The 25,372-nt window shown below is 46.9% G+C and overlaps 1 protein-coding gene and 1 long non-coding RNA gene across 5 annotated transcripts in view; one reads left to right on the forward strand and one right to left on the reverse strand.

Annotated features, from left to right (window-relative positions):
- Tmem51 (transmembrane protein 51) overlaps positions 1–5,064 on the forward strand; it is a 49,102-nt gene extending 44,038 nt beyond the window's left edge. For all 4 annotated transcript variants that reach the window (XM_087906924.1, XM_087906923.1, XM_087906922.1 and 1 more), the window contains exon 3: positions 3,958–5,064. In XM_087906924.1, the coding sequence (XP_087763050.1) occupies positions 3,958–4,369 (412 nt within the window). In that variant the 3' untranslated portion in view covers positions 4,370–5,064. The remainder of the gene's footprint in view (positions 1–3,957) is intronic.
- A 16,913-nt stretch (positions 5,065–21,977) lies between these two features.
- On the reverse strand, positions 21,978–22,980 carry LOC146894088 (uncharacterized). The gene is made up of 2 exons (XR_015002173.2): positions 22,649–22,980; positions 21,978–22,408 (listed from the first exon to the last, which is right to left on the reverse strand). It is a non-coding gene; the product is annotated as an uncharacterized LOC146894088 (long non-coding RNA).
- Between the last annotated feature and the right edge of the window lie 2,392 nt (positions 22,981–25,372).

The raw sequence follows: 25,372 nt of genomic DNA on the forward strand, positions 1-25,372 counted from the left end.
GGAAGGTGCGGCTGCAGGGGCCTAGGATGACCCGTGATATTATGTGGGAACTCAGGAAGCAGAGAGAGATGAAGGCTGCTGTTAAGTTCACTTTCTCCTTCCCCCCATTTCATCCACACCCTGCCCTGGATGGTGTTGCTCACATTTAAGTCAGAGGGGATCTTCTGTACTCAGTTAAACCGCTCTGGAAACACCCTTGGTCTCATCCTGCATGTCTTTGGACTTGACCTGGCCTGGGGCCACAGGGAATAAAGAAATGCAAACCCAAGTAAAGCTGGTATAAGGTGGGTGGTGCACTCAGATGGAGAGGCACCAGCAACAGCCAGGAAGCTCACCATATTAGGGGTTCTCTCTAGGGGAGTAGCTTTACACTGTAGTCATCTGGGGTGGAAGCTGTAGTCGGTACTTTCTGCTCCTACTGGTCGACCCTAGATCTGGGACATTGGCATCCTCAATACGCCCTGCCCATGTCAACAATACACATTGACTCGGGGCTTCATGCATTCCCTACAACCCTCACAGATATCCCAGAGATGTGTCTCCTAGGTGCTTCCAAATCTCAATATGGCAATGAAGGTGAGCCCCTCCCCGCACCGCAAAAGAGTCCTTGTGAATAAATACGGAAGATGAACATCCTAGTTTGAAAACAGACAAAGGCCATAAACAATGATTTCATAGGCGTTTAACCTCATTGATCCTAGATCCTAGGATATAAACAAGACACTTTCTACTCCAAGCTCTGTCACTTCTATTAGCCAGGACAGGCAGCCTCTGGCATCGGAGAATTGCAAGGGCGGTGAGCTATGGACATAATGGGGCTAGCAAAATGGTTCAGGGGGTTAAGGAGCCTGCGGCTAAGTTTGACAACCTAGATTTGATCCCTGCAACCCACATGAAAACTGCCTTTGACCTTCATATGTGTACGATGACACAAGCACATGAGTATTCACACTCAAATAGAAGACAGACAGACAGATGAAAAAGCTAAAATAGGAGAACTTAGAAAACAACCTAATTGTTTTATCCACCAATCAAGTGACCTCGGGATGTACCCGTTCCTGTGGTTCTTCCAGTCACAGCTGTGTCCTTTAATGTGGAGCAGTTCCCACAACACTAAGAAGGAAAATGGTAGTGTATGTAGCCTTTAGAAAGGCCCCAGCACATCAGACACTGTGGGAGGGGGCTAGAGAGGTTCAGTGGGAGACAGACAGACCACAGTATTTATTCACCATGATCGCCTCTGGGTGGGAGAATTAGGTGTTTGACTTTGTTTTAGGAAATGAAGATGGAAGGATTTGCAATGCTTCTATTTTCTTCCCTTGGAATGTCTATACAGCAAGGAAGGAAGTTGGCCTCATTCTCATTCTCTCTCTCTCTCTCTCTCTCTCTCTCTCTCTCTCTCTCTCTCTCTCTCTCTCGTAGACAGAAGTTTCTCTCCTGTCTGCTTCCACAGCCATTCAGTCCCAACAAAATACATGGAGGTTTATATTAATTATGAACTGGTTGGCTTATTAGTTCAGGCTTATTATTAACTAGCTCTTACAACTTAAATTAACCCATAATTCTTGTCTGTTTTTAGCCATGTGACTTGGTACTTTTTAATCAGTGAGGCATTCCCATTTTGCTTCCTCTGCCTCTGACGGGTGACTGCAGACTGAATCTTTCCTCTTCCTAGAATTTAGTCTGGTCGTCCAGCCTATACTTCCTGCCTGTCTACTGGCCAATCAGCGTTTTATTAAACCAATACAAGTGATAAATCTTTACATGGTACAAGAGCATTATCCCACAGCACTCTCTTAACTTTTTCTTTTTCTTTCTTCCTTCCTTCTTTTCTTCCTTCTTTCCTTCCTTCATTCCTTCCCTTCTTTCTTTTCCCCTTGGTTTTTTGGAGGCACCATGTATCCTTGACTAGCCTGGAACTTACTATGTAGACCAGGATAGCCTCAAACTCATAGAGATTCACCTGCCTCTTCCTCCCTAGTACTGAGATTAAACCATACCCTGGCCTCATTTTCTGGCCATCAAAATATACACACAGGCCAGGGGTGCACTACATTGGTAGAGCACTTGCCTACATGGGTGCAGCCCAGGGTACCATACCCACTACAGAAAACAGAAATATATATGATATTTGCTATGTTAGTGTTAGTCCTCCCCACAAAAAATGCAGAGACAGCTACCTGCTACTGAATGACAGGGACACATTCTGAGAAATATGAGGTCAGGGTCAATTTTATACAAATTGAGGCAGCTACTGTGTTACTAGGTGATACAGCCTATGAGATCAGCACCCAGTAAGCTGTCCCTTGTTGAGCCAAATGTGATCCTATAAGGGGTACATGAATGTATCTGTAATTAAGAGAAGGAGAAGCTAGGGATGTAGCTCAGTTGGCAGAGAGCTTGCCTAATACTCCTGATGTCCTGGTTCAGCCCCCAGCACCACCACATAAACCAGTGGTACACACCTATAATCCCAGTACTTTGAAGGCAGAGGTAAGATGTTCAGAGGTTCAAGGTCATCCTCTACTACATGGGGAGTTCAAAGCTAACTTGAGCCACTTGAGACCTTGTCTCCAAAAGAAAGGGAGAGAACTCTATTATAAGGAACTAGGTCATGGATTTGTAGAGGTCAGGAAGTCCCTTCATCCCTGGTTCGCAAGCTAGATGCCAGGGAGGTTTCTCAGAGGTGCCTTAATCTAAGAACCTGAGATTCAGGGGAATCCTTGGGGACCTTCCCTGGTCCAGGGCATGAGAGGATGTGAACTGTCCCAGCTCCACAGTGAGTTAGGAAAGGGGCAGATTACTCCCAGCCACCTTTGCTCTATTGAGGGCTACCATGGAAGAGGTGAGGCCTGAGACCTTGGAAGGACGTCTTCTGAGATTCAGACATAAGCCTCCTCTTATGGAAGGCTTTAGCCATTCCATAGTCATCATGCAGAATTAACCATCTCACAGGCTTAGTCTATAAAACGTGGAAAATACAGAAAAGAGGAGACTCAGTTACCCATAGTTCCCCACCCTTGCCACATGCACAGGTGAGTTCCTTGAACATGGGGCTATAAAAAAGTAAAGAATAATGAGAGAGAGAGAGAGAGAGAGAGAGAGAGAGAGAGAGAGAGAGAGAGAGAGAGAGAGAGAGGGTGTTCTCGCCCAGATGTTCCTTCTCTACTTGGGGACACTCCTCTCGGTTAATGTCCAATGTTTCAAGCACTTCGCCTCTGGCCGGGACCCAGCTGGGCACTGGGATAAATATTCTCCCCAGTATGTTACGAAGGCCAAGCTCACACCCAAACAACACCATGTAGTAGCTCAGTAAGGCCTTTGCTTCCTGCCCTCTTCCTCACATTTGGGACCAGGTCCCTTGATCTCCATGTTTGTTGCTTTGTCAGATACCGAGAGAAGCAACTTCAGACAGGAAGGGGTTGTTTGGGCTCAGAGTTGAGGGCACAGTCTCTCCTAGCAGGGGAACATGGCGCTGGGAGCATGAGACTGCTGGGCACATGGCACCCACAGTCCGAAGCAGAGAGAGATGGGTGCTGGTGCTCAGCTCAACTTCTTATTATTCAGTCCAGGACTCCATCCTGTGGGACGATTCCACCCACATTCAGGATGGGTCTTCCCACCTCAGCTAGCCCAATCTAGAAACCCTTCAGAGACAGGCTTCCCTCTTAGGGGCTTCTAGATCCTGTCTAGTCGACAATGTCATTAATCATCAGTCTTGATGTATTCATTCTTGCATTTGTAAAATGGGCAAAATAAAAGCCTTTACTTACAGTGTGGTTAGAAACGGGAACTTGGTTCTTCTACGCTAAAATATTGATTACTTCTAGGGCCCATATATGGTTTGCAGAATTGGTGTGTGCAGGCCTTAGTATTCACCAGCAACCCCAAGTCTACTTTTTGTGGACTATTGATGATTTGAGTGTGTGCTGACACCCTGTGTTTGTCATCCTGCAGCCAGGAGGAGGAGGACGAGGAGGCCTCCTCACGGTACTATGTCCCCAGCTACGAGGAAGTGATGAACACAGGCTACTCGGAAACCAGAGGACAGGAGCAGAACCCCAGACTAAGTATCTCTCTCCCCTCCTATGAGTCACTGACGGGACTCGACGAGACGACCCCCACAAGTACCAGGGCGGAGACGGAGGCCAGTCCAGGGCATGCTCCCGACAGACAAAACTCCAAGCTGGCCAAACGCCTGAAACCACTGAAAGTTCGAAGGATTAAATCTGAAAAGCTTCACCTCAAAGACTTCAGGATCAACCTCCCAGAAAAGAACGTCCCTCCTCCTTCTATTGAGCCTTTAACTCCTCCACCTCAGTATGATGAAGTCCAGGCGAAGGCCCCTGATGCCCGGCCTCCCGACTGAATGACCCTTCTGACATCACTCCCTCCTGTCTCACCCTCCTCACCAACAGACTGCGCCGAAGCCACTTCAGCCAGAGAGGGGTCAGGACACACTTAGCCACTGTGATGGGGAATCTGGGGAGAGGGAGTTACTAAGGACGGTTCACAGAGCCCCACGTAGCGGGAGCACCAGGAGGATGCTGAGGGCTTGTGACACTGTGGACCACAACAAGGTGTGTGGCCTTGGCAATCCCCTCCACCTTCCTTCCCAACTCGGGATGGCTGGCGACACACTCCTTGTCTGAGATGGGATAGGATCCCTAGTGATCGGTGTAGACCGAGGTTGTCTCCTCCAAGCTTTCCACCACAGCTGCTGTGTTTCAAAAAGAAACCAAGTGTTTTGCTTGCTTTCTCCACTGGAGCCTTGAACAGGCGGGGACATCGGTTCAGCTTTGGCCCAAAGGATAACAGAACTGTCTTGTGAATACAATGAGATCATGTGGGGGTGAGTGGTGCGGGAGGCCCCTAGGGGCTCCTGGTGCTGTCGGTTCTTTGAGGGTCCAGGGCCTGATGACCTTCAGCGTGTGGCACGTGAGGTGGTTGTCTGAATCAGTTCACTGGTCTCCCGTGGCAAGCGAGAAAAAGCTGCTGTTCGTGTCTTCTTGGAGGTCATGCGGCTGGGTGTTTTATAATAAAGTGTTTTATATGTGTGTAGCACACCTGACCATCGAGTCATTTTAACGGAAAGATACCAATAATAACAGCTAGTCAACATGAATACTTAATTCACAGGGAGCTGTGCTCTGTGGACCAGAGGTGGTACCCCTATGTCACCTGTACCCAAGTCCGGTGCCCCGTTATTCTGCGGACTAGTTCCCTAGCTTCGGTCAACCCAGGCACCCCGTATTGTACTGCTAACAAGTAGTTCTGAGCTCAGACCATCTGGTTTCAGAATCTGAGTTCTTACTCTCCTAGTTGAGTACCTGAGGCTGCCCTGTCAACCCACAGGTCACATAGTAGGCACTGGTAGCTTCAAGCAGGCCCCCATCCCCTCCCCAGGCAACCCAGGAAGGAGCTCAGCCTGTCACCTACCTCCAGCACTGACTGGAGGTAGATACGTCCCGTAGGAGGACACACTGTCACCAGTGCAGTCCACACCACTGTGGAAAACCCCAGGGACCACACACTGTTAAGGAAGGGAACTGGAACTTTGGGGTCTTAGATCTTGGCCCTGGAGGAAAGCCTGGGAGAGACTTGAGTCCTAAGGATTCTTTCTGTTATGGGTGGCATGGAGTGACCTGTTGGGAGCCGCACGGGCACCTCGGTGTCCGAGGAAGAGAAAGTCTTTGGGCTCTGAATGTTTCACAGCAAGTTCCGGGAAGCTAGATGGGAAATCACAGGCTTGACCCCAAGCAAGATGGATGGTATTAAAAGGCATACATCAGTATGAAAGTCTGAGCTGGGGATGTAGGTCAGTCGGGAGTGAATTAGGTTCACATGCAGAAAGCCCTGGGTTCGATCCCCAGCAACACATAAACCAGGTTGGTAATGCACACCAGCAATCCCGGCACTCAGGAGCTGGAGGCAGGAGGATCAAGAATTCAGGGTCATTGTCTGTGAGTTCAAGGCTAGCCTGAGCTATGTGAGACCCTGTGTCAAAACACAGAATGTGTAAAAACAGAGTCTGTGCGTGTGCATTTGTGTGTATAAGAGAGAGAAAGAGACAGAGATAGAGAGAGATGGAGAGAGAAGAGGAGTTTTAGGGTTTTGTACTTTTCAATTTTTTAAAAAGAAAGAGGAAGAATAAAAAAGTAAAAGCAAAAGCAAAACCTCATTCTCTTTCATTTCTTCTTGAGACTTTTTTCCTTTGGATGCTAAGGATGTAATACATCACACACCACACCACCTCCTCTGCCGCCACCACCATCACCCCCACCTCCATCACCACGACCTCCCATCACCCCTACCACCACATCCACCACCACATCCACCACCCCCACCATCACATCCACCACCACCTCCACCACCACAATCATCTCACCTCCACCACCACCACACACATGCACATGCTGAACCCCGCCCCCAGCTGTCTTCCTGTCACATTTTTGTTCCTAAGGCAAATAGAAGAAGGCAGAGATCAGGGACAAAACTCAAGAAGTCACCCGGGTGTTCTTGGGCCTGCCTGGGCCCCGGACTGTGAAACAGCAGAGAGAATCTCATCTGAGGTGCATTAACAATCCAGCTGTGTCCCTGACCCATGACAGGAGGAAGCTCAGCAGTCCTGTGGGTGCCTCATGACCTTCATACTTTCAGGTTAACGCAAAAAGAACTTGGGAAGACCAACCAGAAGCTGGGCTGGGTAAGGTTCCTTCCCTCTAGGAATTTGGTCCCTGACTGTGAGCGGAAGATGGGAACCAAGTACCAACAACACACATGCGGTTGCTGCTCCAGGCTTTTTGACAGCAGGTGTGATGTGACCAGCTGACTGTTGTGACGGCCCCACCACTAAGTACTGTAACCTGAACTTCAAAGCACCTTCTGATGCTTATTCTTTAAAAAAAAATCTGTACATGTGTGCATGCATGAATGTATGTTAACACATGAGTGTGTGTACGCATGTGTGCACATGCACACATGCATGTGGGGGCCGCATCACAGTGAACATGTGGAAATGAGAAGAGCAATGCAGGTACGAGTTCTCCTTCCGTGCTGGGTTGAAGGGTTTAAACTCAGATTGTCAGGCAGGCAGCAGGACACAGCATTTTTAATGGAGCTCCTGCGCCCCCACCCAGGGACAAGGACTGAGAGTCCTCAGCTCGTCAGAGGTGTCTCCTTCTGCACTCAGCTTCATTCTCTTTACACAGCAGCCTCCCCGATCCCCTCACCTTGGCCCTCAAGACAGTCGCCTAGACACCCTTCACCTCTGAGACCCCATCAACCATCACTCAGTCCATCTCGTGATGGAACGAGGGAGTCCATTGCTGTAAATGGTCCTCCGGCTCCCCACATGTCCATCATGGCAAGTGCATGTCTACGTACTAATAAAATAATAAATGAAAAGAACTCTTTTAAAAAGAAACTGCCATCCTTAGAGATCAGCCTGAGTGTGTCACTAAAAAAGAGCGTCTTTTCTTTAAGTAACTTTTATTAAGCCAATTTTCCTATTCCTCCCTCGTTCTAGACTTAAAGTCTAATTCCCCATGGCCTCATAGGAACATACTTCTGGTCCCTTTCTCCCCAGCCTGCCTTTAACAGAACTTTTCAAAGTTTTCATAACCTGGAATTTATTAACATTCTATAAAAAGGTATGGGAAAAAGATAACGGCCAGTGTGCCTACAAAGTCAAATACACTCTGGGAATTTTTAGACTATTTAGCAGCATGCTTGGAGTCAATGGGGAGCATGTAACAAAATTAAACGACCAGAGTAAAATTTTGGAAACATCATGGCGTGACTTTTCTGGGCTGTAAATCTTCTCCAGAAAAAGAAAGAAAGAAAACGTCAGATAAGACGGTATGGCTCCCGGAGATAAGCCTCAGTACTGTGGAGAATTCAGGAACTGTGTGCGACTTCAGAACCAGACAAATGTTCGTTCTTCATATCTGTCCTTGCAGTGTCCTATCTGAAGGTCCCCCGAGGCCTGTGCCCAGCCTAATAAAGTCACCAACATCTGTGACAAAAATAATATGCTGAAGGAACTTCTACTTCTTGAATAAAATCTGATAAGCCATGCAAATAGTGTTTGCATGGAAATGAGGGAGGATTTGACATAAGCTGGTACATAAAGACACCCGTGACATCCAATTTTCTGCCTCTTTCAAAATTAAATGAGAGAGCAAGAGCTGCATTTTATTTCTGATAAATTTCTTGTTTGTTATAAAAATCAGATCGCAAGTACTAGCACACAATCTATTTTGTTGGTGTGTTTTTAGGTCTGAGCACACCATGCAAGCCTTTGCAAAAGTATATCCATTTCAGCACCAGAGTCCACACAAAGGCAGCAGAGATAAGGTTGCAGAAATATGCTTCTTTCGGGAGATGCTGCAGGAGGAAGACAATCATTTTAATGACTAACAGTAACGCTGAGGTAGACAAGATGGCTCAGCAGGTAAATGTGATTGAAATGCAAGCCCGATGACTTGAGTTCCATCCCTGACTCCTGCACACTATCCTCTGACCTCCACACATGTGCTATAGCAAGCATGCACACACACGTGTGTGCATATTGAATAAATGCACGAACAGACTAAGAAAAAGTTTTAATAGTAATACGGGGGTGATGAGCCTCAGCGTGTGGAGGTGACCTGAGTTCAATTCCCGGTGTCTTAGTTCAGGTTTCTATTGCTGTGAGGAAACACCAAGACTAAAAAGCAAGTTGGGGAGGAAAGGGTTTACTTGGCTTACATTTCCACATCCATAGTCTGTCACTGAAGGAAGTCAGGACAGGAACTCAAACAGGACAGAAACTCATAGGCAGAAGCTGATACAGAAGCCGTGTAGGGGTGCTGCTTACTGGCTTGGTCCCCATGGCTTGCTCATCCTGCTTTCTTATAGAACCCAGGACTACCACTTCAGGGATGGCACTTCTCACAATGGGCTGGGCCCTCCTGTGTTGATCACTAATCAAGAAAATGCCCGACAGGCCCGATCTTATGGAGGCATTTTTTCCCCTCAATTGGAGTTCCCCCTATTAGATGAATTCAGCCTATGTCAAGTTGACATAGAATTAGCCAGCCCACCTGGCATGCACATAGGTTGTCCTCTGACTTCCACATGCAAGCTGTGGCATGTGCCTTCACCCATGCACACTGTGCACACACACACAATAATAAATGATTTTTAAAAGATAATGCTGTCAATTAAAAACATTCATTTCATCAATCAAAATGCCAAAAAACCAAAAAACCCCAACCCACAACAGCAACCACAAATTTTAAGGCTTGATTTTTATATTCATTTTCCAAGCTAAGAAAAACATTCTAGGTCTTAAAATGTTTCCATTTTCTGAAAGCAGTAAAAATTGTCCATCAATCTTTTCCTTACGCCAATAATAGAAAGGTCTCAAGAGGGCAAGTTAGAGCCAGAAATAGGACCAACGTAGAGGCTGGGGAATGGCAACGGCTACATTCCATAAATACGCTGAAGACAGGCTGTCCCGTGGGTCTACTTTATGGAGACTGGAATACTTAGATATGTACTTTCCCCACTCCGAGACGGGTCTCATATATCCCAGACTGGCCTTGAACTTGCTAAGTAGCTGAGAATGACCTTGAATTTCTGATCCACCTGCCTCCACTTCACGAGTGCTGGAGTTACAAACATGAAAATGTCGGGGATCAAACGCAGGTTTTGGTGCACGCTAGGTGAACACTCTTCCGTCTGAGTCACACCACCATGATCACATCCACCACCACCCCGCAGCAGATGAGAACATTTTTACACACCCTTTCACTGAGTAAACGTTAAACTCAATGAATACAATCTTCTCTCCACTGAGTGTTTCACACTGACCTTCTCACATTGGGGGATGGGTGACAATGATGTAAGGATGGCCAGAAGCATCCTCAGCCTCTACTCACGAGATGCCAAGAGCACCTTCTGGGTAGGCTGTTATTGTTGGAATCTGGTTGTCCTCAATGGTTTATGAAAAGGCGTGGTCACCAGCCTGCGGTACCAGTGGAAGATGGTGGATCCTTGAAAAAGCTGGAACTTAGCTGAAGGACATCAGCCCACTGGGGCATCATGACCTGGATCTAGTTTATCTCCTGTAGGCTTGTGTTTTGAATGTTGGGACCCTGGCTTGTGTCACCATTGGAAGGCTGTGGAACCAGAAGATGGGACTTGGCTGGCAAAGTAGATCACGGGCAGTACGTCCTTTGAGGTTATATCCACTATGATAGTCAATATTGATTGCCAAATAAACAGAATCTAGAAGCATCTAGAAGACAGGCCTCAGGGGAAATCTGTAAGCAAGTCAGAGTAGGCTAATTAAGGTGAGAAGATCCACCCTGAATGTGGGCAGCAGCATCCTATCGACTGGGATGCCAGAGTCCATCAAAAAGAAAAAGTGAGCTGAGCACCAGCATCCATTTCTCTCTGCTTCCTGACTGGGGATACCATGTGACCAGTTGCCTCACATTCCCACCGCCATCCTTTTCCTGCGATGATGGACAGCACCCTCAAAACATTAGCCAAAATAAACCCTTCCATCCTTAAATTGTCTCTATGGGCAGCAGGGATTGAGAGCCTGATCTTCTCTCTCTCTCTCTCTCTCTCTCTCTCTCTCTCTCTCTCTCTCGCTCTCTCTCTGTCTCTCTCTCTCTCTGTCTCTCTCTCTCCTGTCCACCTGAGAAGAGCTGCCTTCTCTACCATGTGTTCCCACTTGACCTCTGTAACCACGGGTTCCAAAGCAATGGAGTCAACCAGTCATCACCTCTGAAGGGGTGAACCTAAATAAGCTCTCCTCCATTTAAGTTGATTGTCTCAGGCATTTTATCACAGCAATGGAAAGATGACCAACGCATGTGCCAGTCCAAAATGTTTCCAGATATTATCCAATCTCACCCAAGAGGAAAATATCACTGGGTTGAAAACCACATGGAAAAATTAGGGAGGGGAAAAAATGACTCTAATCGGGTGGTAATTTCCATGCTTGTACAAGGCAATTTTGAAAACAGCTGGGTCACAAGGCAGAAAATCAAAGGAGTGGGTCAAGTGTAAAGAGGATCCGGCAACAGGGCCTTGAGTAGGAAGGGCTCCAGAGTTCTTCTTGCCCAACTTCCTTATGCAGGAAAGGAGAACAGAGATACCATCTTTGTCTGCAGGCCACACCACACTATGCAAACATCAGCAGTTATAGGTAAATACTCTGTGCTTTCCACCTGGGAAAGCAAAGGGCACAGGACACACCCCATCCATGGAACCCTGAGGGGGCACCCTGTGAGCATCAGACCTAATCGTGGTTTCCATGGGAGAAGCGTGTTGACTAGTTGCTCTTATTTCCTGCCTGGGCTGTGATAAAATACCCTGAAAACACAGCAGCTTATGGGAGAAAGGGTTTATTTCAGCTCCCTGTTCCAGGTTAGCACCTGTCATTTGGGGGAAGTCAAGGCAGGAACTTCCAAAGGATAGTCACATCACACCCACAGCCAAGAGTCTCGGAGAGAGGTCAATGATGGCTTGCTTGCTTGTGCTCAGTTCAATTTCTCCACTCTCACACAGCTCAGGGCCCTTGTCTAGGGAACGGTGCTGCCCACCCTGGGCCCACATCAGTTTACTGAAGACACCCCCCATGAGCTTGCCTACAGGCCAAACCAGTGTACACAATCCCTCATTAAGACTGCTCCCAGGTAATTCTATGAAGATGGAAGCTACAAAATAATCCCACACTAGCTCAGAATTGCATTTAATAAAGGTTTATTTATTTAGGGGTAGACTCACAGATCACAGTCCTCTGCACAAACAGGGAACCAAATCCAGAAGCCTGGAGAGAGAGTGAGCACATATGCTTTATGCAAAAGTGGGCTGGTATCTTTTTTTTTAGACATTTTTATTGATATTTATTGAGCTCTACATTTTTCTCTGCTCCCCTCCCTGTCTCTCCCCTCCCCCTTCAGTCCTCCCCCAAGGTCCCCATGCTCCCTATTTACCTATCTACACAGAATATAATCTCTATGTATCTAAAGAACATGATTAGTCTAACTATGACAAACATGAATGACTATTTACCTATAGTTCTTAATACCTGTACAACTTAAAGACTAAGACTTCATATTAGAATACTAAACAATCTTTAAACAACTGTGCAGCAATTGAGGACAATGACCCCAAAATGCAAACAATGTACAAGTATCTTGATCAGAGGTAGAAATCTACAATGCAATATGATAAATATATCCTTAAATTGTATCAATATACAAAGCATCTTAAACAGAGGTAGAGACATGCATGCATACAACCTGACAAAATAATTTTGCATAGGTGTACAAATATTGTAAACAGAAATAGGAGCATATTCAATATAACAAATATAATTTGAACTTGTATCAATATACAAGAATCTATATCAAAGTAAATTGCCCATCAATAATAGCTCATAAGTATTCACTCTATTACTCACTATTATTATTAGTTTACTAATAATTAGAGTTTACTCACACTAATCTACCTATTATCCCATTCAATTTCCCCCCTTTTTTTCCAAAGAGATCTCTGAGCTTACATAATTTCCACCCCAACCCCCAACCCTATACCCTATACCAATACCAGTTATAATCAACCCCTAATTGATGACTCTGACCAGTACTTCCACCATGAAGCTAGATTATCAGAAAGCTAAGGAATGAGGTGGATCTAGCCGTCAAAGCCATGACTCTGATCCTAACCATATTGCTTAGTAAATTAAAGACTCATGCGGTCAGAAAAAGAGAGATACAGTGAAGATAGATTCAAAGATGAAGAAAACCTTTAAACAGTTTACTGTGTGCTTATATGTAGGCTTAGGAGAAAAAAGAAAAAGGATAAAGTCCTTTAAAGAAAGAGAGTAGGAGAGTAGTTGGGTGTGGTGGCGCACATCTTTAATCCCAGCACTTGGGAAGCAGAGGCAGGCAGATCTCTGAGTTCAAGGATAGCCTGCTCCACAGAGTGAGTTCCAGGACAGTCAAAGATACACAGGGAAACCCTGTCTCAAAAAAAGCAAAAATAAAATAAAAGAAATAGAGTTTAAAATAAAGCCACATAAAAATGGAAACTACACAGAGAATCTGGATACTGTATGTTATTGTGTTGTCTTTGAATTGTTTGATGTCTGAAGAGGGAGCAACAGCTGCTAAAACACATGTGATTATAAATACTGCTGAATTAATCCAACATATATATTTTGAAAATGCATTGACTTCAAAATTTAAGTCAAAAGACATGTTGTTTTGGAGAAGAGGTTTTGCTTTAGTTTCCATAGGAAATGAGTGGCTTTGAATTCATTCTGGGTTAAGGAAAATCAGGTTTGATCAAGGAAGGTCTTCTGAAAAATCTCCAATAGGAGCAGATGGCCAAGATGATCCAAAATTTCAGAGGATCTCTTTTGGAGTTTCCTCTGAGTTCTACATCCAGAAAAACCTCAAGACTGCTGGCTGAGATGATCAAGCCTCCCAGAATATTCCAGTCAGGACTTGGCCACAATCATAAATTTTCTTTAGGTTCCCATAAGATTATCAGTGCCCCAATCAGCAGAACATAACCTAAAAAAACTATTCCCACACTCCCCAAAAATAGATTATGGATGTTTATCTTTGTTTAGAATGTTGGTTACAAGTTGTTAAGGATAATGGTCTGGAAAAAAGCTAAACAAAGGAGATTAGATACAGAGTTCTTATTTTGAAAAAGTGGGAAGAGGGTACTGTGGGACAATGATCTTGTATCCTGTAAAGATTTGTCACTGTATTGGCTTAATAACATGCTGATTGGTCAGTAGCCAGGCAGAGTATAGGCAGGGAAACCAGAATAGGAGAATTCTGGGAAGAGGAAAGGCTCAGTCTGCAGTCATCACCCAGGCCAAGAGGAAGCAGGATGAGACTGCCTCACTGATAAAAGGTACCAAGCCACATGGCTGACGCAGACAAGAATTATGGACAAATTTAAAATGTAAGAATTAGTTAATAACAAGCCTGAGCTAATAGGCCAACCAGTTTATAATTAATCAGGGCCTCTGTGTGTTTCTTTGGGACTAAACAGCTACAGGACTGGGCAGAACAGAAACCTCTGTCAACAAATATTCTAGGTGGTACCCTAGATGGTATTTTATGATAAACAATAGAAGAAAAACTCCTTATAGAAAAGTTCTAGTTAGCAATCGACAAAAAGCCACCACAGGAAACTGATGGGTGAATGAGTAAACAAAGTGTATCATGGAGAGTTACCCACCTCAAAACAAGAGGAAATCTGTTACAAGGAGAGGGGGCCCTTTGTTTGTCCTGGCTGCCTGGCTAGCTTACACCTGAAATAACCACACAGAAACTGTATTATTAAAATACTGCTTGACTCATTAGCTCTAGATTCTCATTGGCTAATCCTTATATCTTAATTTAACTCATTTCTATTCATCTGTGTATCACCGGCAAGAGTCTAACTGGCATCTGTCTCAGGCAGAAGATCTAAGGCATCCCTCTCTCTGCCCTTCTTCCCAGCATTCAGTTCTGTCTTCTCCACCTACCTAAGTTCTGCCCTATCAGGCTCAAAGCAGTTTCTTTATTCATTAACCAATGAAAACAACACATGAACAGAAGAACCTTCTACACCATTCTGATATTCTACACCATGATAAACCATGAGGACTTTGTGCCATAGAGAGCTGGGAGATGGCTCATTGAGGAAGACTGCTTGATCTACAAGTATGAGGACCTGAGTTCAAACCCCTCATCACTCATGTAAAAAGCCAGGTACACTTCGCACCCCTGTAATGGTAACACTGGGGTAGTGGAGACAAGTGATCACCAGAGCTCATTGGTCTGTCAGTATAACCAAGACAGAGTATGGTGGCAAGCAACACAAGAAGACACCCAATGTCCCATTCTGGCCTCTTGCATACATGAGCATGCAGCCTACACATATGCCCCTGACACACTCCCACACAAATACATAAATAAATAAAATTTAAAGACAGGCACAGAGACACATAGTTCTATGAGGAATAAGCAGGAGCCAAATTCATAGAAAGAGAAAGTAAATGCCTGTATCGAGCCTGGGAGGAAGGAGAAAGAAGCCTGTATTTATGGGGTCTGCTTTCAGTTTTACAAGATGACAGTCTCCTGGAGAGTGACTGCACAGCCTACAAAAACATTCAACACTTGTAAAATGCATGCTTTACTGGGTAAAGCAGAGGCTAGAGAGATGGCTCAGAGCTAGAGAGTAGCTCTTCTTCCAAAGGACCCAGGTTCAGTTCTCAGCAACCATGTTGGGTGGTTGTTGGTGACCAGTCTTGACAAAACTACCTCGAACCAGGGTAGAGGTGTGGGGATTTAGAAATATAGCAAAGAATGCAAATACACGAATGAAAATAATAAAACAGAGAAACATATAGGATAGTATTGGAACGGAGTTCCAGTGAGTACTAAAACTTCATCCGTGTTTAATTTCCAACTGCTTAAAATGTCCCTGACCCCAAAAGGTAGAAGTAAGACAAAAAAACCCGCATTAACATTACAGAAGGAAATGAACACACCAATTGAAGGTCACAGGCTACATTCATAGTTAAACATTCTGTTGCTAGAACCAAACAAGTCACACTCACACACTAGACCAAACCACTCCCTGGGTAGAATCCAAAGTTATCGCCTTAAGGGAACTGAAATTTAGTTGGATCCTTAGACTTTTGTTTTTGTTTGAGGTAGGGACAGATCTACTTCTCTATTCCTGGAGTACAAGTTCTGGCTATAAGTCACATCTATTGACAATAACCTTGAGAGAGCAGAACTCTCTGTTCTTCTTCTAGGTGGAACCTTTGTTTGGGGTGGAAGCACAATAGCCTTGAAGGAACTAGAGGGAAGTTGTAGCTCTCTGACCTTTGGTTAACTTGGAAACAGGCTCACATTTTGAGGCCTCCACAGGTGGCTCACAACCACTTGTACCTTCAGCTCCAATGGATCCAATGCCTTCTTTCCTCCATGGGCATCTGCACTAACCTGTACATAACTATACACACACACACACACACACACACACACACACACACACACACCATGTAATTAAAAAATAACAAAAACAAATTCTTAAAATTGATTAAAGTGAGAACTCACAAAAGTCTGTAACCAATTTATTAGGGGTGCAATGACAAGACAAACTCACAGATACAGAACAAAGCAGACGCAGCTGTAATGGTCTGTTCTGTCCCTTTAAGAGACAAGCCCCACCCACTCTTTCCCCTGTCCATTGCTGAGGCAGGCAGATCTTCATTCCTGCCTGCAGCCTGAGACCTTCCTTTTCAGTCTCTCTCCCAAAGAGGCAGCTTCTGCCTCTCTCCCTTCTCCCCATATCCCCTCTCCCCCACCCCATTTCTCTTTCTTTCTCTCTGCCTCTCTGCTCTTCTCCCTTCTCCCCTTCCCTCCTTACCCCTACATAACCCTTCCTGCCTGCAGCCCGAGTCTTCCCTTTCCATCTCTCTCCCAAAGAGATAGCCGCTGCCATGGCTCCTCTCCCCCCTCCTCTTCTCCCTTTCTCCCTTCTCCCCTTCCCCCTTTCCCCTTCATAACTCACTAAATAAATACCCATTTACTCTGCATGGCATGTCTATCCATTTGTCTCTCCTCATGAGACTGGCTGCCCCGCCGAGGTCTCTCACCTGCCCCACGGCTCCTTGCCTGGGATCCACTGGCTGCCACTTGAGGGCTCTCTGCCTGGGACTGGCAGCCTTCGTGACCCACCATGGTCTCGGGACCTGCTGCTTGCTCCCTGCCACCACTCAGGGACCTGCTTCCCACTGCTGCCACTTGGGGACCTGCAGGATTTCTGCTGCTGCAGCCACTTGGGGATCCACAGCATTTTATTTTTACCCAAACAGCCACCCCTGATCCAGCTGCTCTGCTCTAGGGTGAAGAACACCAACCACACCACGTCTCCATGCATGTTCCAGCACTGACCACACCAAGAGAGCTCATCTGGCCCTTAACCTCCATTTTATCTGGTCATGTCTCCAGAGAAAACCACACCCATGGCAAGTTATCCCCAGATGCCATTGGCTAAATGGACTGAGCTCCCACAATAATGGATAAAGCAGAAAATGATATATTATGTGTATTTTGCCCCAATTTAAAATGGAAACAAGGTTATTGAAGGAACAAAAAAAGAGTTGATGGGGACTTTATCACAGACAGATCAGTCTGTTATGACTGATCCCATTTATCAATTTCGGCCTCATTAAAAATAGAATAACCGGATAAGGAAGTTTGAGTGCACATGATTATTCCTTGATCCCTGCTGGGGTCAGGTGACAGTCCCTACTGGGGACAGGTGAAGGTCGAGTGCACGTGATCAGTCCTTGACCCCTACTGTGGTCAAGTGACAGTCCCTCCTTGGGTCAGGTGACAGTCCCTTCGCAGCCCCCTCCCCATTTGGTGCCGTGGTATAAAAGTTAGCCCCAGCAGAATAATAAACAAGCTGCTGTTTCACCTCAACCTCGTGCTCTGTGGATTCATTTAACCTGGACACCCTCCACCGAGACTCGTGGTTCCAGACCGTGCTGGCGCGGTAGTTGGCAAGATGGCTGAGCAGGTAAAAAGGTGCTTGCGGCCAAGCCTGATGACGTGAGCTTGGTCCTTGGAACCTCAGTAACATCAGGGGAGAACTGGGGAGAACCACCTCCCTCCCACAAGCTGTCCTCTGACCTCCACATGCCCCGTGCACACTGCTCTCTTTACCCCAACACATCTTTACCCCAACACACAGTAAGTAATTGTGAAAGAGGACTTTTTAAGGAGACTAACTAGGGTTGAGGGTGTAGTTCAGTACATAGGGTGCTTGTCTAGACCACGTGAAGCCTGGGTTTAGTCCCAGCATCTCATCAACTAGGCGAAGTAGTGAGTGTCTGTAATTCTCTACACCCAGTAGGTAGACACAGGAGGACCGGAAATGCAAGGTTATCCTTGGCTACCTGGTGAGCTTGAAGCTAACCCAGGCTACATAAGATTGTAGAGAGTGAAGGAAGCCCTGAGGGAATGTGTAAGGAGTAGATGAAAGACTGAGTACATGTGTGTTCTTGACACAGTAATGGCCATGTTACGGACCCCAGTGACTCAGACCCAGGGGAATGGCAAAGTTTTTCCAGGTGAGGTCCAAGAGGAGCAAATGTTACAAATGTTGCAAATGACTGACCTTCAGCTGAGGGAGCAGAAACTGTCAATCACAGCTTCCTCCTCTGGGAAATTTACAGCCCTAGTCTGGTCCCTTTGCAAAGTCCTCCTACTAGGAGGAGCTAAACCAGCCCCTTGTCCAGCTGTCTGGATCAAATGCCCCTCCAATCAGAGACGTGGAATAAACACTGAGTCTCTGTAGCTGTTGGCGGTGTACCTCCCTCAGGGGGCATGTCCTGCTCGATCCCAGCTTTTCAGTACGAATGTCCGGGTCTGCGTGTCTGTCGTTTCTTTAGTCCCTAGTCAGGACAGTCAGCCTATCCCTATTACTTGAGACCTTCCCTCGAGTCCCAGTAATGATAATGATAATAAAGGCAATTTCAGGATGCAAGTCAGCAGCATGACCCAGCAGCCCCTTCATCTACCAACAGCAAAATACTGTGAGAGAAGTCAAGAAAATGACCCCGCTCACAAACACCACCACTCACAGGAGCAATAGAAGATTAACCACCGAGAAGGCAATGCCGCCAAGCCAAGTGGATGATTCCAGCGGTGAAAATTACCAACACTGGCGGAACAAATTGAGAGAACACAGACAAAGGACAGAAACCCCGTGTTTGTGGATGAGAAACACCCATAGCTTAAAACGTCCAGACCACCAACAGCTATCTACAGACAGTACAATTTTTACAGAAATCTCAATGGCTTTCTTCCCAGAAATAAAAATAAAACAACACACACAAATAAATAAATAATAAGATACATAAATATATTTTGGTTTTGGTTTTGGTTTGTTTTTCAAGACAGGGTTTCTGTGGAACAGAGCCCTGGCTATCCTTGAACTCACTCTGCAGACCCAGTTGGCCTCAGACCATCACTTAGCAATGATTTGTTGCTGTAGTTGTGGCTGATATATTTTTGTTTTGTTTTGCTGACGTATTTTTAAAAGACCAAAGCTGAAGGCACTATAATAACCATACGTAGGAGATGCACACTGGACCCGTCTCTCACCAGCTACAGCTACATGAACCAGGTACCTCTGTGCTCAGCATGGGGTGTCAAATCACACAGCCTGGCTGGAAAGAACTCATAACAATCAGAGGGCTGAGTCGAAGCAGGCTTCTGTATCTAAGAACTGTGCCAAGCGGGAGCAAGCACTGAAGCTCCCAGGAGCAGCCAAATCCAGGTGGGAGGCGTCTACAGGCTGTATTGTTCCTTTTCTGTTGTGACAGATGAAATACCCCGACAAAAGGCAACTTTGGAGAGAAAGGGTTCATGATGTCATGGCGGGAGGAACATGAGGCCAGCCTGGGAGTCAGGAAATGGATGAAGAGAAGAATAAGCGAAGCCAGGCTATACAACCTCAAAGCCCGCCCCCTAGTGACGTACTTCCTCCAACAAGGCTCCACCTCCTAAGGGTTTCATAACCTCCTCATAGCGCCACCAGCCAGGGACTGAGTGTTCAGATACATGAATCTATGGAGTACATTCCTCATTCAAACCACAACAAGGACCAAGACCCAGGAACTCTAGCAAATCAATGGCGTCGAAGAGTGGACAGTCTGAAGCCCTCAGGACGCACAGAAAGGAGCGTCACGAACTTGCGGCCAGCCTGGGCTACATAGTGAGGCTCTTTCTCCAAAAGGTGGGGCGAGAGTACTGCTGAGAAATAAAGAGGTTTCGGGGACGCAGCAGCCAAGTGTGGCTTTGAGGCTGTGACGCTAACAAGCCAGCAGTCAGGGGCATCCAGGAGAATTGGGGAATAGCAGAAGCCAGAAGCCGGAGCTCAGCAGTAGCCATTCGTTCAGTGAGATGTGACAGTTTCCCAGGGGAACAGAGTGGAGAGTAGAGATTCTCTCAGGGAGGAAGTGTCTGAGAGTGGAGTGGCCCAACTGACTTTAGATCAGCCTAGGAAAAGGGAGTAAAATCCAAGGAGGAAGAGAGATTAGGCAAGCTGGGAAAATGTGGAAGATGGATAAAGGGCGCACAGGGCTAAACGCTGTTCTTCAAGTTCAACTTCAAAAGCTTTGCAATAAAAACCAATTTCTTTGTAGGTAAACAGTCCCAAAGGCAGATATGTACAAACACATACCATATACACCCACTCACACACATCTACACATACTCCCCCCCACTACATATACACATTCACACACACACATAATCGTAACAGATATACATTCACACACATATACACATTACACATATGTGGCACACTCATACATACATATATATGTTACATACATAGACACACCACACACACTATACACACATACATACTACACACATGCACACTCACACATACATAGACACTACACGTTCAAACTCGCATACACACATTATATACAGCACACATAGGGCAAAATTAATAAATTAAAATAAATGCCCATACTAAGTCAATATTCTTCAAAGAGCTCTACCCGCTGGGGAAGAGGAGGGCTTTAAACCAGTTTTACATCCTCTGGAAGCAGCACCCAAGATCCCTGCCAGGAAAACATCAATAAGGATCACATAACAGAGACCGACCTGGGGCTGAAGCACAGCACAGGGGAGAGCCTTGCCTGCTATGTCCCAAGTTCAAGCCCCACTCACGCAACAAAATAAGTACAGAAAAACAAAACAAAACAAAAAGCAAAGTCAGACATTTGACCTCAGGGGCTTGTGGGTTCCCAGGCGTTTGGACCCAGGGGCATGTGGGTCCCGAGGTATTTAGACTCAGGAGCTTGTGGGTCCCCAGGCATTTGGACCCAGGGCTTGTGGGTCCCCAAGGAGAAGCACAAAGAACCAAGGAGAACCCGTGCTTTGGACGTGTCCACTCCTTGGGAAGAAACGGACCACTCCACACAACCAAGTTAATCGAGAGCTAAAAGCTCCAGTGTCTGCAGAACCCAGAGAAAAAAATCCCAGTGTGTGCATGGGAATGGACGTGTACAGAGGGCAGCCTCCCCGTGGAGCTGATCTGGTTTTCCAAGCGGGGTATGGGGGGAATCTGTATATCCAGAGCTGGAGAGATGACTCAGTGGGTAAGAGCGCTTGCAGTCCAAACTTGAGGACCTGAGTTCGAATCTCCAGTGCCCATGGAAAAAAAAGTTCAGTGTGGCTGAGTGTGCCTGTAACTCCAGTGACTGGGGAGACAGTCACTGGTTAGAGACAGGAGAGTAGCTGGAACTCACTGGCTTCCAATCTAGCCTTCAGGGAACTCCTGAGTCAAGGAGAGACCTCATCTCAAAGGAATAAGGCAGAAAGGGATTAAAGAGGACACCTGAATATTCTCTGGCCTTGCACCCCCCCACCCACCCACCCCCACACAAATACAAATTTAAAAATCTTGTAAATCCATATTTTCAAAGAAAATGAAAATGATTTGCCCATGTTGGCCTTGATGTGAACGTTGTAGTTACAATTCGTTCTTAGAGGCTAACTCCTCCACCATGCCCAGATTTTTACACAGATGCTGGTGATTCGAACTCTGGTCCTCATGCTCTTCCCAGTCTCCACCCAGACTCTCAGCCTCCTTGTGGCAGACAAAATTCCATCTCTAGTTCTACTGATGGTGTGTGACCCAGCCAGAGAAGCCGAGGAGCAGTTGACAGGGAGATCTCACTCTTCCCTTCGGGGGGAGAGAGCCAAAGCTGAGGGGTGGAAGGGCTGGAGCTGGGGCTGCCCTGTTGTGATTAACTCTTCAGAGACTCCATCTGGGGCAGCAGTGTTGCCGAGAGCTAAAGAGCAGAAGGACCTTGTCTTTAGTTACATTTTCTATTGCTGTGATGAAGCACCTGACCGAAAAACAAGTTAGGGAGGAAAGTGTTTATTCAGCTCACTTCCACATTACTGTTCTTCACTGAGGAAAGTCAGGGCAGGAACTCAAACAGGGCAGGAACCTGGAGGCAGGAGCTGATGCAGAGGCCATGGAGGGGAGTGCTGTGTCCTGGCTTGTTCATCCTGCTTTTTTTGTTTTTTATAGAACCCAGGATCACCAGCCCAGGGATGGTACCCCGCACAACGGACTGGGCCCTCCATCAATCACTAGTTAAGAAAATGCCTTACAGCCGGATCTTATGAAGCCATTCTCTCCGCCGAGGCTCCCTCCTTTCAGATGACTCTAGCTTGTGTGTCAAGTGACAGAAGACCAGCCAGCACAGACCTGCTGACACCCGTTCATGGGGAACAGTGAGTCTGCTCTCAAGCTGGCCCAGTTCATGCTGACGTTGGGGTCCATGGAGCTGCAGAAAGTTTTTAGATCAATATGAAAATCAGCAAATGAGAGCTGACCGAGGCTGTCTAACCTGTCTAACCACCCTGCCACACTCAGCCTGGCTCCCACTCTGTCCCTCAGCCCCTCCCTCCACCTTCCCATTCTCTCCTTTTTCACATCCTGAAATCCTGTCAGTTCTTCAGGACTCGGGTCAAATGCTTCTCTTCTGACCCCTAGGACCCTGCCCCAGGCAGAAGACTGCCCCTACCTCGGCTTTCCCTCACTGAGGTGACCAGCTGACACAGAAGGGAAGGTCTGTTTGGGCTCATGGTTTTACAGGTGTCAATCCATGGTTGCTTGACCCCCATGCTTTGGGATTTTTTTATGCCGCAGAGCGTCTGGTCTGGGAGTGTGTGGTGAGGGCAGTTTGCACAGCTTAGGGTGCCTGGGAAGGAGAAGAAGGAAGTGGAGGGGAGGAGAGGGAGGGAGAAAAGGAGACATTCCCTTCCAAGAACACTCTCTCAGTGGCCCACCTCTTCCACTCCTAAAGTTCCCACGACATCTCAGGAGCAGCATGAACTGGAGACCAAGCCTTCAACACACGAGTCATAGGGTCACTTAAGAACAAGCCCCCCCACTTCTCTACCTCAATTTCTTCTGAGCCCCACAGAGCAATCGGTGCCTCTGCTGGATTCCAATGACTCGGGAACATTCCTGTCTCTCAGCCCTTGACTGGTCTAAATTCAGACCTGGGTTAGAGGGGACAATCTCTGAGGCTTAAGTTTCTGAGCAACAATCCATTCCCAGGAGAGACGAGAAGACGGGGTAACAGACGAGGGTGGACCAGAGCCCGGAAAGAAAAGAGCAATTGTTCCCAGAGAGAGAGTCTATGCAGAGTGTGGGGACGAGGCCGGATGTCATCAGTCCAAATGGAATGATTCAGAGGAAACCCGAGGAGAAAGAAATGACCAAAGAGGCCCAAGCCAACCTGCTTTGAAAGGAAAGGAAAAGTTAGAGCCAGGAATGACCTGAAACAGTCACTTTATGCCCCACAAATGCACCTCTGAGATGACTAAGGCCTTCTGAGAACACCCTGTGAAATGCCACAAATCCAGTGACAGATGAGGTCATCTCAAGTCGGTGACTGGAGGAAGCTTTCTCACATGGTAGAGCTCTGCCACTGCCGGAAACACCCATCCACCAAAGCCTTCTAGAATTTTCTGTACAACTAATGGAGACAAGAGCGCCTCCATGAGACGTGCCTCAGAGAGCCACTGTGGGTCCCAGTGGCCAGGGAGTCAGGTGTCATGGATGAGTCACCCTTGAGTGAGCTATCTGTTCTCACATCTTAATCTCCGTGGGCACACAGTTCCCACGCCTGCTTTCCTGAGCCCCACAGTTTCTGTGAGGGACACAGCAGCTAAAGCTGACCATCGCCAGTTGTTATGGCAGAGAAGAAGCCTGTAAAAGTTCCAACCTCACCTGAGGAGACGGCTCAGTTGCTAAGGGTCCCTGATGTCAAGCCTGGTGACCCGAGTTCAATCCCAGGGTCCCACGTGGTGGGAGAAAAGAACTGACGCCGTGGATTGCCCTCTGACCTCCACACGCGTGTGCTGTGGCACACACGCCACTGCCCTCCCCACAAAAAAAATAAAATACTCAAATGTAGTAGAGTTGTTATTACAAACAACAAAAGCTCTGGGCTCTCCGAGGTGTGCACCCCAGCTTGGGGCATCATTCACCTCCCCATCTCAGTGGCTCCACCCTCCCGAGGGTCCTCGTCTTGGTCCACTGCTACCTAACCTCACTCACTCATGTGAAAAAAGGATCGTGGGCGCAGCACACTCCAGATGCTGTTCTGCGTACCCAGGAAGTTGTGCAAACAGAAAGACATTGGTGTGGTTTGTCATCTAGTGTCACACAATCTGCCTGTCAGCATGGTGGCCTAGAGATTTGGTGACCCTGATCCGGGGTCAGGTTGAGGATCTACTACCACCGGAGCCCAAATGTGACAGTTAGTATGGATTACATCACAGGTCTATCAGGGGGCTTCTAGACTGGGCTACAGGACCAGTAACTTCCTTTGAGTCAACCATAGAGCCTCCCGCCTCTCCTCGCTGGAACAGAAGAGTAGAAACATCTGGAGGTCTCCAGGGAGGGGATAAGGGCAGTCAGGGGAGGGTGGCAGGAGAAAATGAGATTTCTGTGGGAACTGAAGTTGCAGGAGAAAAGCTGGACTCCCAGAATGCAGCGGGTGGGATGGGGACAGACCTGAGATGGCCCCTTTTGGCTTGTGACCCTTCCCCCTGCATTCTGTCTCTGCCTGGGTCTTTGGGACAGATAGGAGCTCAATTCGCTCAGAAGGCAGGGAAGCAGATAGCAAGCAGGTGTTGTTCTTTCAGTTGTGACAGCTGCCAGTCACGGTGCCTAAGAGCGGACACTTCCCCTGTTACATTCATCTACAGGTACTCCTTGCTTTACAAACAGGTTATGACCTAATACGTTTGTCATAAATCGAAAATGTCCAACTCAGAAGCTAGCTCCGTAACGTGCTGAGCAAGTGCAGGGTCATGATCTTGGAATCTCAGTCCGTAAGCACGGTGACATTTGAGTGTGATACCAACACCGGAGAAATGTAGACCGATGGGCCCCCCGGGCCTCATTGGCTAGTTACTGCTGAACTCCAGGACATTGAGAGACCTTGTGTCTTAGTCAGGGTTTCTATTGCTGTGAAGCTACATCATGACCACCGCAACTCTTGTAAAGAAAAACATTTAATTGGGGTGGCTCACTTACAGCCCAGAGGTTCGGTCCATTATCATCATGGTGGGACACGGCAGCATGTAGGCAGACATGCTGCTGGAGAAGTGGCTGAGAGTCCTACATCTTGCAGGCAACGGGAAGTGGTCTGAGTATCTGGGCAGTATCTTGAGCAAAGCCCTCCTCCATAGTGATACATGTCCTCCAACAAGAACATACCCACTCCAACAAA

Source organism: Myodes glareolus, chromosome 6 (genome assembly GCF_982192425.1).
Source record: "Myodes glareolus chromosome 6, mMyoGla1.1, whole genome shotgun sequence".
Taxonomy (NCBI): Eukaryota; Metazoa; Chordata; class Mammalia; order Rodentia; family Cricetidae; genus Myodes; species Myodes glareolus.